Below are 14,554 nucleotides of genomic sequence, written 5' to 3'. Positions count from 1 at the left end.
AATTCAAATTTCGGCATGTAGAGCGAGGTATTGAGAAGGGGGCAGCCCCTTTCGTATGCGTAATAATTTTTTGTTCGTTTTAAGTTTTAATGTTGCACCTTACTTTCAGTTGAAAAACTTTTTTTTATTTAATGTTTGGTCATTTTTTAAATAATGCCAGAAAGTCCTGCTCCACCTCCAAGAAAAAAAACGCACACGGAAAGATCCTCTGGACAATTCAATCCCGGTGAAAATACCCCAGAAAATTACCCTTAACATCTTCACGTGTAAATTTGACTCGGCAAAGAGAAAGTAAGACAAATAAAAATAATTTTGTATAAGAATTCTGGCAAATTCCCCCAGTGTAAAATTTTCCCTGAAAAGTTCACCCCGCAAACTTCCCTCTGCATACAAGAATCTCCCCGTGGAAAATCCCCCACAGAAAATTCACCCCCCTACACCCAAAAAATGTATGCATACTTCCAAATAACAAAAACTATATGCAAACAACGGGCAAATTTTATAACGTAAAGATCTTTCCCCAGCGGCTATGGGGGTCATGTCATCTCGAAAGGTATATTTATTGGCCTTACTAAGCTGAACAAAATGGCTGTCTTACAATTTTTATTGAACAATTTTGTGTTAAAAGGTGCGTAGGAGGGGCCTAGTTGCTCCCCAATCTGTTTGGTTACTTTAAAGGGGAACTAGAACTTTTAGTTTCCGTAAAAAGAAGCCCTCTTCCAATATTCTAGGGCTACTGGGTTGAACTGATCACTCCTATAAAAAAAAAAACAAATAAACCCGCATCCGTGATATTTCTTCTGGAAAAAAAATACAAAATTCCACATTTTTGTAGATAGGAGCTCGAAACCTCTAAAGTTGGGTTCTTTGATACTCTGAATCTGATGGTGTGATTTTCATCAAGATTCTTTTTCTTTTAGGGGGTATTTCCTCTTTGTCGAAAATCAGGCAAATTTTCTCAGGCTCGTAGCCTTTGATGGACAACACTAAACTTAACGAATCGTATATATTTCGAATCAGCATAATAAGACAATTCTTTTGATATTTCTATTTGTATCAAAATTCCGTTTTTAGAGTTTTGGCTACTATTGAGCCGCGTCGTTCCTTGCAGCTCGTTAGGCCTACCACAAACTGTTTGATTACAAATGTTTGTCTTTCCCTGGAATTGTTGTCTCACTTAAAATTAATGTTCCAAACGTATCTGTTTCAATTATTAGTCCCTGAGATTTCTTTTTTGTGGGACAATTGGTTGAAACCTTAGGTGTGGGGAGGGCCCCTATCGTATAGTTCATACATACCAATCACTGTCTTGTGCAATTTTAGCAATCAAGGTATCTTTTATTATCATTTATTATTGATCATTTTGATAATGGTGCGAATAAATTCAGTTATAAAAAACAATGCAGGCTGCAAAGAACCGCAACGTGTACCTCTATAATGTTATCCCAGATGCTTCATAGAACGATAATTATGAACATCACTTATATATACTTAATAGTTTTAATTCGTTTGACTTGCTTTTCGCGCAAAAACCTTATATGACCTATTTAAGGCCCGAATCACACTTGGCGTTTTTTACCGAACGATTTTTTTTTTTACCGAGCGTTTCTTAGAGGTGTATAGGATGGTATTGGAGCTTACAGATTGGCTGCTAAATAAAACACTTGGTAAAACGAAGGTCGATGTCAGCAATGCAGCCGTTACGTCCTAAACTTGGAGTTAATCCCCTGATTGTCCATACAACACGATATTTGTAAATAATTCTCAGTGATGTTTTAACTCGGAAAAATATTTGATTAGTAGAATAATTGTCCGGTCAGGTGTAAGGCAAGGGGAGCTCTTTCACCTCATATTTTTAATGCGTGTCTTTATCAAGTGTTTTCAAGTACATCTTTGTTTGTTTTATGGGGATTACGCATATATTGTTTAGTACCGGGAGCCCGAAGGCTTCACTGCCGGGTCCCTGCACTCGGCAAGCGGCAGGCTTCTATATTTGGCTTCTCATTGTCGCTTGCCTTCTGGACGCAGACTTGAGCCTCTTTTTGATGTCATAACGTCACCACTGGATCGTCACAACCACCCTGGGAAGAATACGAATTCTTCCTTAAAGTCCTGACCTATTTAGACCTTTTTTGTCGCCAGTCATTCTCGCTGTCACTTGTAATTCCCGCTGCCGCTTATCTTCTAACCGCATATTTCTTTGTTCTTGCTGTGGTATATCTTTTAGCCGCATATTTATTTGTTCTTCACTTTCATTTTTAATTTGTTGTACGGCTCGTCGTCACATGTATTGTAACCGTATATTTCTTTGTTCTTCACTTTTATTTTTGACTCGTTGTAATTTTTTCTGACGCAAGTATTCTGACTGTATATTTCTTCATTCTTCATTTTCGTTTATCATTATTTTAGGTTTTTTTTAATACCCTTTGCCTTAGCTACTCGGACTGGTCAGATTCGGTCAGATCGGATTGGTCTTGTCAGGTTTGATGGTCTAGGTTCATCATTTGTCCTCTAGGTATTATAATTACTCTCTTTGCTTGATCTACTTACTCTAGGCATTATGAAACTACTTAAAACACCTTTTGTAAATAGACTAATTACACTTGGTGTTTTATACTTAGCTATGTTCCTTTTGTAATCTCGTTTTTTTCATTCATACAAAGAAGATACGTTCACTCTTGGGGGGGGGTGATATAATTTATTCTCTTGAAATGTACTCATAGAAATGACGTCAATCGTAGGATTTTTCTTGTCAATCATTTGTTTCTATTGTAATCTTGCCTGCATCGTGAAAACGATACAACCACTACAGAGGCAAATATGACGTAAGTATTCTTTTCGATTGTATTCATAAATATGACGTCTCTGACATGAATCTTTTTTCAAAAATTAAGGCTGTTAGCGAATTTTCTCAAGCTTATGACCTATATAGATCAAATTTTTTGGGCTAGAAAATTCCCTGATACAAATTTTCCTGATAAAATATGGAGCCGTTTTCTAGAAAAAATAAGTAAATACATACACAATTATTGCTCTCTTACAAAAATAGTATATGTTACGCAGATGATCTTTTACTTATTATTCGTTCTAAACTTAACTTTTTAATTTACCTTAATTACATTGCTCGCTATTACGGTTTAATGTGAGTATACAATAATGCTAACAAATACGAGTATTTAGCTTTTAATACTAGGATTTAATGAGACTATTTTGTAATTGATAGCCAATATATGTCCGATGTTTTGTTTTAGGTGTCTAGGATTCAATGTTTTTTCTTCTTTTCTGCGGTTCAAATTCCTGTTTTCCAGATATAAAAGAAACAAATTAGGAAGCAGCTGAGCAAACATAGATGAAAATTGTCGAAAGTATAATCGGGGAGGTTTAGCCAAAAATGATTCATCTCTATGTGACCATGCTGTTACTTGTGATTCGGAGATCTAACTTCTGCTGTTAGCTAATGACTTGGGATTGGCTCGCTGTGGATATTTTTGTTACTGTTAATTTTTGCTTTATTTACCTCAATTTACTATTCTTTACAATATTATAAAGTAGTTCAGAAAAAAAATTATCACTATTACATCGTTTTCAGTAAAGCCTAATTTCTGAATTTTGGTCAATAGTATGGCTAGTCTTGGGACTGCATAAGCTTAAATTATATAAGAAATTAGCGATACTGACTTTTTATTCGGCTCATCCTTCCATTTGGACATGGTAGTTCCACCATTGACCCGTTTTCTGTTTGGGGCCAACACAGAAAGTCATCCCAGACAGGTTGACACCATCCTAGAAAAACAGCAAATTATTATTTACCTACGCGATAAATAGTTTGGAAATTATCGACACAATCCATAATATCAATAGTTGGAAGGATAGTAAATGACAGATTTGTTGACGTACTTAGGCCAAGAAGGATTGTTACAAATATGTTTTATTTATTTTCTTTGTTTGTTTTTTTCACAGCTTGTCCGTATCAAATTGTAGGAGAGAGAAAATGAGGGGAAAACTTATGCATACAGAAATTGAAAGCTCTAGTTCACATAACAAAATCACACAAAAGCAAAATACAAATTTTTCTTTTCGGTCCAAAAGAGCCAAAGAGACCCTTTTAGGTCCAAAGTAATTTGAGTCCAAAGAGGGCAAAAGTTCTAAAGCATAAAAATTCTACAATTGCTAATCAATTAATTCCACCCATTTCCAACCTCTAAAAGGTTTGAGTGTTGTTTGCACTTCACCGAAAGCCATATTTATTTTGAAAAGTATGATTTTTATTGGTAACAATGTTAACAACGAAAGAGGGAAATCATGATCTTAATCAAGATTACAGGATAGGATTTTTCTTTATAATAGTTACAGTTGTGCCTTTCAAGTTACTATTTTAAGAAGACATGTTTTTATCCTTTTGATTATATTAAGTAAAAATTATATGAAACTGACTACTAAAAAATCTTTTAAAATAAATATTGGCAATATTGAAGCAATCTGTTTAGTTTTTTAAAAGAATATCTTGACGAATCAATAAATGATTTAACAATTAATTTTATATACGTGTGGAAGGAATGGGTTTAAAACGAAAAAAGCTAGGATACAAATTTACTGCATATCAAAATAATGAAACCAAACAGACTGTTTAAATAAACTGACATTGATTCCTGAAAGTCTCGACAATTTTGATGTTTTAATATTATCATAGGCAGCGCAATAGAGCTGCCTAAGTAAAGAGCGATGGGGGCATAATATATGATTGTTTTTCTAACAAAGGCACTAAGTAGCAGTATCCCCTAATCTATTTAAAGAGTTCCATAGCCCTGCTTTTAAAGAGGCCCCTGCTTTTAAAGGCAGCCTTACCCAGTGATTGCGACAACAGCCCTGTTTTAAGCAGTCAGGAATCCCCGCAATAAGAACGGTCACAACAGCAGGTGTTTGTCACGTCATAGAGAATGTTTACTTTCTGTTTCTACGTAATTGGAGTTGAGGGTGACACAATCTTGAGTGACTTGATAGATTTATTGAGGGTAGCGTAATCTTAGGTGACTTGGTAGCTTTATTGAGAATGAGGCAATCTTGCGTGACAAGCTAGACTTCTTGGGCCCGTGGGAAACCCCTACTTGTAACTGAGGAGGAGCACACTTAGGTGTTACGTAATGAAAGTGCACACGTGGGTGTTACGTAATGGCAGCAAAAATTTGGGGATGTTACGTTATGGCAGCGCACACGTGGGGTGTTATGTAATGACGGCGCAGACGTGGGATGTTACATAATACTTTAGAATATTTTTTTCTTCAGGATTTCTTTTTCTGTCAAGGCCTTTTTTTTTCTTTCAAGCCGTTATTTTTCTTTCAGGGTGTTTTTTTCTTTTCCCAAGACATTTTCTACATGCTTTTTTTCTCTGGATTTCTTTTTCTTTCAAGATCTTTTTAAGACATTTTTTTCAAGATGTTTTTTGAGACGTCTCAAGAACTTTCAAGACGTTCTTTTTTTTCAAGACGTTGTTCAAGATTTTTTAGCTCTTACAAAAGGGGGAAGGTTTACTAGTGTGATGATGCATTCTCATGTGACAAGTTACTTCAGGGAGCCCCGTCCGGGTATTCTCAGTTGCAACTGAGGAGGATACACATGTGAGTATTACATAATGACAATGTACACGCATCATGTTACACAATACTTTATGAGATTTCCTTTTCTTTCAATATGTTTTTCTCTGGGATACTTTATATTCTAATGATTTTGGTCCCAATTATGATTCAAAAAGACACTTCCATCCAATGGAATGGAGCGTTAACCAACTGGGCCAGCAATCTATTTCTAATATTATGATTCGGCTAATAAATTCTATGAAATAACCTATAGCACCCAAGGAGAATCCCCTGTTCACGCACAGTAGAATGAGTAAATGAATTGCATGTTTCCAATGGCTGCAATAATTGACACGCAGAGGGGTAAATCGTTTACTAAAAATTGCATAGATTTAGTATGCACCGGCTTGTTAATTACTGTTTTTAGTGTTATCAGATAATATTGCGGGTTACTGTAAGCGTATTTTCTAGTAATAGAGTCCATTACACTACTGGGAGTTGAATGTGCTATCAGGGGTGAAATAAATACGAGAGGGGATACAAGATACTTAAATTGTGCAAGCGATTACATATTGAAAATTCGTCCTGGATCAATAAAGCTAAAAAAAACACACAGACTTTTGTATATACAAAATTTGTTGATAAAGAACGCTAAAAAATCGAATCACAGAAAAAAGCATTTCAAACTCAACAAACGGAAAAACAAAACGTGAATAAGCTTATAAAGGATGAAATATCATAGGCAGCGAAATAGCGCTGCCTAAGTAAAGCACAATATTGGCACAATGTATTATTTTTTTTTTATTCTTTTCTTTTTGTTTCAATACCAGGGAACTTCGTATCAAAGGAGTTGTCGTAAAAACTTCGGCTCATTCGATTGGCAATTGGAGTGGCTTGTGCCCTTTATAATAGTCGACAGCGATTGGAAGGCAACTAACACCCCATCCAAGCCCACCATTTCCCTAAGCACATCCAATTAAAATTTTGAGATAGCCATTTTGTTCAGCGGAGTTGATTTCCAGATACAAAATATGTATTTGAGGAGGACACTCCCCACAACCCTCAGGGTAAGGGTTTTAAGTTATGCCCTGGGGCATATAAGAACGGTGTTAGTACAATGTATTATTTATTTATTTTTTTAGACCAGGGCACTTCATATCGAAGAAGTTACCGTAGAAACTTCGAAAAGGGCACATTCAATTGGAAATTGGAGCGGCTTGTGCCCTTATTAATAGTAACACCCCTTCCACGCCCACCATTTTCCGAAACACATCCAATAAAAATTTTGAGATAGCCATTTTATTCAGCGTAGTTAATTTTCACATAGAAATTATGTTTTTGAGGAGAAAAATCCCCCAGAGCCCTCAGGGCAAGGGTTTTAAGTTATGCCCTGGCCACATATAAGGCTTTTATAGAAAGCGTTGTCGTAGAAACTTCAAAAAGGGCTCTTTCTATTGTAAATTCAAACAGCTAGTGCCCTTTTGAATAGTCGAAAGTGATTGGGGGGCAACTAACCCCCCTCTCGGACCCACCTTTTCCCCAAACACATCCAATCAAAATTTTGAAATAGCACTTTTGTTCAACGTAGTTTTAAGTTTTGGAAAGTAAGTTTTGCGGATGACAACCCCACCCCACACAAACGCACACACAGCCCTCAGGGCAAGGGTTGTAAGTTATGCCCTGGGGACATATAAGGTTTTTATAGAACGCGTAGTCATAGAAACTTCAAAAAGGGCTCATTCGATTGGAAATTGAAATAGCTAGTGCCGTTTTTAATAGTCAATAGTGATTGGAAGGCAACTAAAACCCCTTCCACGCCCCCCATTTCCCCAAACACCTCCAATCAAATTCTGAGATAGCCATTTCGTCCATGCAGTTTAAAGTTCAGGAAATTATACCTTCGAGCAGGAAACTCCCCCACAGTCTTCAGGGCAAGGCTTATAAGTTATGCCCTGGGGGCATATAAGGTTTTTATTGAAATGTTCGTCGTAACAACTTCAGAAAGGGTTCATTCCATGGGAAATTCAAAGAGCTAGTGCCTTTTTTTATAGTCAAAACTGAGTGGAGGGCAACTAACTCCTCTATCACGCCCATAATTTCCCCACACACATCCAATCAAAATTTTGAGATAATCATTTAACTCAACGTAGTTGAAAGCTTTAGAAATTAGGTCTTTAGGGATGACACCCCCTCCCCCCCCCTCAACCCTCAGGGCAAGGGTTGTAAGTTATGCCCTGGACGCATATAAAGTTTTTCAGAAAGCGATGTTGTAGAAACTTCAAAAAGGACTCATTCAATTGGAAATTGAAAGGGCTAGTGCCCTTTTTAATAGTCGAAACTGATTGAAGGGCAACTAAACCCCCTCTCACGCCCACTATTTTCCCAAAAACATCCAATCAAAATTTGAGATAGCCAATATGTTCAACGTAGTTGAAAGCTCTGGAAATTCGGCCTTTTAGGATGATAATCCCCTCAGAGCCCTCAGTGCAAGGGTTGTAAGTTATGCCCCGGGGGCATATAAGGTTTATATAAAAAGTTGTTGTAGAGTTTTCAAAAAGGGTTCATTTGATTCTAAATTGAGATTGCCCTTTCTAATAGTCGAAAGTAAGTGGAGAGTAATTAACCCCCCTCTCACGCCTACCATTTCTCCAAAAACAGTCAATCAAAGTTTAGAGATTAGTTTAGCCATTTTGTTCAAGATAGTTGAAAGTTCCGAAAATAATGTACTTAAGGATGACAAACCCCCCAGAGCCCCCAGGACAAAGGTTGTAAGTTATGCCTTGGGGGCATATAAGGTTCTTATAGATAGAGTAAGGCGTCGAAAGTGATTGGAGGGCAACTAATCCCCCTCCCGCGCCCACCCTCCCCATTGGCCCTTATTTTTAAAAACAAAATGTTGCCTTAAGATTAAACCAAAATGCACTGTGTTGATGCTAATTCCCAATAAGGCATCTCAGCCGTATCCCAAGAACGACTGAGGGTATTATGTTCAAATTTTTGGGACTACTTCTGCTCTTAAAATTTAACCAAATCTAAATAGTGTATGTGTATCCAAGTTATGAAAGAAAGTAAACAGATTTTTTGCGAATGGTATCAAGTTTTCCATTTCAGGTCAACTAAAGGAGGAATGAAACTAAATTAAACATTACTATTTGTGTCCAGATTTTTAAAAGGGTGTTTGTTGTTAAAAATATTTGAAAATTTTTCTCCGGCATACAAATAGCAGGCCAAACTATAAAGTCTTATAAAAATAAAAGATTTAAAGTAGTATTTTTCTTTTTCCCTGAAAAGACTGTGTCAATATAAAACGAACAGAAATTAATTAAAACAATTTTTTCCATAAAATAAGATTTTCAAAGAGAAGTAAAGAACTCCATTAAACAAAAAATATGCAAAAATAAAATCAAATAATTTACCAAGCGTGAAACTACCACAAATCAACATCGATAAATAAATGAAACCCAAAACGAACAGAAATTTACAATGAATAAACGAGTCAAACTCACCCCCATGACATTACTCGCCCCTCCCGTGGCATTCACGTGGCATCCATCATCTACCCAAGGATATTTTCAACCTTTTTTTTGTACAAAAAAAACAAGCTTATAAATCTAAAATTGAACACTGTTTTTATTTGAAAAGCGGGACTTGGCATTTCATTGTTAGAATGTGAGAGTCCAAGGCAGTTCACGCCACTTATAATTTAAAACATTTCATGAAGGGGCCTTCTCCTTATTTCCAATGGTTATTTCCAAGGGTACCCTACCCCTCGGTACTCTTCATCATCATTTAACCGTTTTCTGACGCTTCAATACACCAATTGATACATTTTTAATTTTTATTGCTATTATTTTCCGACAATTCCCGACCTGTTCCACACTATGATTGGTTTGTGGCATCCTCTGAAACCACCTCACCTTTCCTAAAACATTTCCAGATATTTTCTTGTTAAAAACAATGCATTAAATCCATTGGTTCATGTTTTCAAAAGTCACCCCCTAATGATACACCGTGTCAATTCACACCAGAATGGTGCACTATGGCTGGTATGTGACACTCTCTGGCACAATGTATCGCACCCAAGGCATTTTGAATCTTTCACTCATTCCAGGATTTTTTTTATAAGGCTGCTTTATGGTGATCTATGGTTGTTCATGGACATTAGCTAATATACTGTAAGTTTTCGAACAGTATCATTTGTACATTGTAAGGATAAGCACTCACATCTTATTTTAAAAGGTGAAGATGAAAATATTCGAAGAAGATGTGTGTTCATGATAAGGTTATCGTAGCATTCAATGCCGAAAAAGAGAGCTATTTGAACTATGAAACAACTGCTAATGGGGATCGTTTTGGAAATGTATGCGTATGTTGCCATTACAGTAAGGTGTTAAATTCCAATTGAGTACCAATTGAGAAAAAATTCGACATTACTAGTGGTGGATATACCAGAGTAAAATTTACAGCGTTAATAGGGCTAAAAGAAAATGCGAACATAAAATTTATAGTTGATGATGAAGGCAAACTCCTTGCTTATGCCACTGGTAACATGTTTCCTGTTGATAGATCATATCACCATCTTATTCGCATTATCATTCAAAAGAAGACAAGAAGAAGACAGGCCTACTCCACTGCCAATGGCATTTCCAATATCTTATCAACGTGTCAAAACTGCAATCTATGTAAAAATATTGCCGTAATAGCCATTGAAACCACAAGTATAATCAAAAGGGGTTTGATCGACAATATCAAGGGAAGACAATATCTCAAGAGAAAGCATGATGAAATATTTTATGGGATTGATTTAAGGCATTCATTTTGATAATGATATTCATGCAATTATTTCAATAAAAGTATTTTATTGAATAAAAATATTTTATTGAATTACGTTGTCTTTTTCCATTATTTTTAGGGCGCGCTAACATTTCCAACGTTTAAAATGTTTATTCAAAAGTCAGAGATGCATGAAAAGGAATTTTCAGAGACATATATACTCCTACTAGGTTCATAGGGGTATCATGGTTCATGGGTTGGATGAATCATACAAGCACTTTAAATCTGTATTATGAGAAGTTTTATATGGATACACGACTCCTCCAACATCCCCCCCCCCAAATATTCAGCTGAAAATTAGGCATATTGCATATTATTTAAACCTTAATTCTCAGCCCTTGGTTCCTCACCAGCAAATCACTCCATCTATACCAACTTTCTAACAGGAAGAAAGGCATGCCGCACATTGTTTCAATCGCAATTACGCAGGGGTTTTCAATCTGTGGGATTTCAGGACAATCAAACCTTCCAACATCACTACCACCCACCACCAACTTTCTAGAAGAAACGAGGGCATGGGGCACCTAGTTTGCACCACGTAAGAATTTGGGATCAGTAAGATTGAGGGTTCAAAGTCGGCCCTTAGCTCTTCCAAAACCCTCCCCGACTACTCCATGCTTGCCAAATTTTTACCAGAAAGGTAGGCCACTCGCACCTTGTTTGAAGTGGAATCATAAAAGGTTCATCCATTTTTAGTATTTGAAGCATGAAGTGGCCCCTTGTTCCCACCAGCACCCCTTTACCTCTTTTACAGACATTTTGTTTCCTAAAAGATAGCAATTGCTCACTATCTTTAAATTAAAATCACGCAATGATTTTCAATATGCACGATTGAGAAGCAAAGTGGGCCCAAGACCCCGCAAGAGCCCTCAATTTCTCCCATGGCAAATCGTAAGCACGAAGTTGGGAATGCTGTATGTTTTAGCGACATTCTGCAATTATTTTCAATCTGTTGTATTAGAAGCATAAAGTGGATTTGGGGCTCTTTTTATCCACCCCTCCAATCTTCAGCTTCTCAACAGAGAGAGAGAGGCGTTCTGCAGTTTTTGCAAAAGGAGTCACGGAAAAATTTAGGAGTCACAGAGCAATTAGGAAGGCAAAGTGGACACATGATGCATGCTACAACCGCCTCCCCTCTCACCACTAGATTTTTAGTGCAAAGGTGGGAAGGTTGTACATTGATTCAACTTGGATCATACAAGGATTTTCAATCGGTATGACCTGAGGAGGAATAAAGGTAGGATGGCTCAAGGATTTATGTAAGGATTTTCATCCAGTATGATTCGAAACAAATAGTAGGCCAGCTCCTCCAACAACAACCCCCTCCCCACCAATCCCAATAAGCTCTTGTACAAATTAGGCATTTCAAACCTTTTTTGTTATAGCAAAATCCTTTGTCCGTCTGTATTATTGGAGACAAAAATTGGGCCAGTCATCCCTCAAGCGCCATTTTCACCGCTAAAATTTCAGCAGAAGAGTAAGCAGCTTGTTTTCACTGGTAGGCTTGAAAGTCGTAGGGCAAGTACCTTAGGTCATAAGAATGATACTGTTTTACACGTGGGCAATATATTAAAATTCAAATACCTGGGTTTACTGTCCCTTCCCCGATAGACTCCAAACATTTCTGAGCCGGTGATGCATTTGCCATTTCTTCCATGGTTTTAAGACTTATTGAGTGTTCCTGAAAAGTAAAATACCCACTGATTACACAAAGATATGTGTTTTTTTCCAAGGACTATCCTTGAAAAAAAAATAGTAGCGAAAAATCAGCTTACAAAATATGCTGTTATAGTAAAAAACAGTCTAAAATTTCCAAGATTAGTCCATAAACTCTTGTCTTTGAAGAGGAATAAATGTCTTGTTATGAAAAGAGGGGCATTAGGGGGCCTCCTTGAAATTTACTTACATATTTTCTGTTCCTGATTAGCTTGAAACTCACAGCCTCAAGTCCTTGAATCCAAAGTAACCTAATGTGTATACAACTGTCTGGGGGCAATGGACCCTCTGAAATGGGGCTCGAAAAAGGAACCAAGAATTGTTTTGTCTGATTAAATTGAAATTTAAATGTGGTCCCAAAAAAAGGCCAAAATTATACTAATTGGCCTTGGCCCTTATGCTGAAGTTTTTGGGCCATGGGAAGGCCAAGACATGGCCAAAAATCGATTTTAGTTGGTCCAAGACCTACCCTCAATATGATGCCTTTGAAACAATTCAAAAACTTTTCATGCCATCGGCTTGAAACTTCCAAGAATTGTTGCCTGGGCTAAGGGGACCCAGTTTTTCTTGTGGATGAAGAATGCAAAACTTGTTGTCCCTGATCTTTTTTTAAACTTACATTCATAAATCTTTCGGCCAAGAGTCAACTGTATTGTAAATCAGTTTAAAATATCCTATATAAGTAAATTAGTTTAAAGTCTCCCATATCCCTGGAGGAGCTAGTACACCAGAAATTGGCCCCCCAAGGTGCCACAAGCTTTTTCTTGGTCGGCTCAAAAACTTATAGGCTTAAGTCCTTGAGTCAAAAGGATCCCACGGCACAATAAAATGGAGGGGAAAAGCAAATATTGTTTCCTTCAAAAAAAGAGCCAAATATATATTTCTTTGAATGGCTTGAAAATTACACTCGTAAAATCCTGGGCCAATGGAACCTATCAACAAAGAATAATTAATTTAAGGACTAGGACCTAATTTTTTTTTCCTAAGTTTACCAAAAACAAAATTGAAAAAAGGACAACTTACCTGAATAGGGAACCCTACAAAATATACAACAATTTTCTTATGAGCGGCTTGAAACTTAAAACCGTATTTATCTGGACAAGTGCACCCTAATGAAAAAGAAGAATAAGAAAACCTTATTCTCCAGGCACAGTTCCTCCAAAAATTGGGTCCAAAAAACGGCTAAAAAACTGTTCCATCCGATTATCTTGAGACCTATATCCCTAATTGCTGTTGCAAAGGACAGCAAAATACACAAGGGACAGTAGAAAAAAAAATTTGTTCTTCCGAAGACAGCAACAAAGAGCCAATAAACTGAACGTTTTTTCTAGGAGTGTTTTTTTACGAATTGAAACCTCCAATTGTAAGTCTCTATGCCAAGGGGATCCTAAAGAAGAAATATAGTTTTGACTTGGGGGAGTATGCCTCCTAAAAACGGTTCCGATCAGGTTTTTTCTGAATGGCTTGAAACTTAAACCAAGTCCTTGGACGAGTTCACTTTATTTTACGAAAAAGAAAACTCTTGAGGCCACGGCCCCCTTCAAAAATTGGCTTGAAATTTTCAAAGGGCGTTGCCTTGACTAAGAGGATCACAATTTTTTTTAAGAGTGGGCTTGTAAGATGGCCCATTAATGAGCTACAAACCGGTTCTATCCTTGATCGATTCAAACCTAGCAGCTATAACTCCCAAAAGGAGCCTAATATAAGAAAAGCTGTTTTGAACAGGTGGTCACCCTCCCCCCCCCCCCATAAAAAGACCAAAAACTCTATTACCGATGACGCCAGAACTTTGTTTAAGTAAATGCCTTTCAAATTCGGCTATAAGAAAGACTTTTGTTTTGTTGTAGAAAAAAGAAGAAAAATCAGACGTCGTAGATTTGTTTTCTTTTTTCGTGGAGGTTTTTGCATAACCTGAAACTTTCAAGTGGGTCGACAGAAAAAAAGAAAAAAAAATGTGCCGTAGATCGATAAACTAAATTTTTCTCCAGAATTTCTTTCCCTCTAAAGACCCACTGGCCCAGTCTACATACCCTGAAAATTCCATGTCTGTCGGAGGAAAGCAAGGTTTGGCTCATTTTTGGGTGTAACGAATCAAAGAACCCCAATTTTTTTAAACATTTTCTCCTCTTAGGTATGTTTTGCGCGGGGCATATGCCCAGTAAGTAGGAAGCGGATCTAAAATACTGTTGTCTCCTGGTTCAGCGTGTCAGAGCTACATTTTGCTGATGTTTCAAAGATCATTTTAGGATTTTTTCGTTGAAATGTAAGAAATGCAATATTTTTGTACTGATTTACCTTGTCACTGCCACATTCACTTTATATTTCAGCATTCATTTGAAATTTTTTCCATGAAATGTAAAGCTTAGAATATTTTTTAGTGTCGTGTCATGATTTACCTTGTCACTCTTTTCACTCTTTTGATGTTTCAAACT

The 14,554-nt window shown here is 36.9% G+C and overlaps 1 protein-coding gene across 1 annotated transcript in view; it reads right to left on the bottom strand.

Annotated features, from left to right (window-relative positions):
* LOC148951256 (uncharacterized) overlaps positions 1-14,554 on the bottom strand; it is a 120,256-nt gene that overhangs the window by 77,434 nt on the left and 28,268 nt on the right. The window contains exons 2-3 of the mRNA XM_089091040.1: positions 11,991-12,087; positions 3,679-3,783 (exon numbers count right to left, since the gene is read on the bottom strand). Of these exons, the coding sequence (XP_088947166.1) occupies positions 3,679-3,783; positions 11,991-12,063 (178 nt within the window). The 5' untranslated portion in view covers positions 12,064-12,087. The remainder of the gene's footprint in view (positions 1-3,678; positions 3,784-11,990; positions 12,088-14,554) is intronic.

The sequence above is a fragment of the Artemia sp. Qi Xiang Cuo genome, chromosome 6 (genome assembly GCF_049724085.1).
Source record: "Artemia sp. Qi Xiang Cuo chromosome 6, ASM4972408v1, whole genome shotgun sequence".
Taxonomy (NCBI): domain Eukaryota; kingdom Metazoa; phylum Arthropoda; class Branchiopoda; order Anostraca; family Artemiidae; genus Artemia; species Artemia sp. Qi Xiang Cuo.
This window is presented reverse-complemented; position numbering and strand designations above follow the sequence as displayed.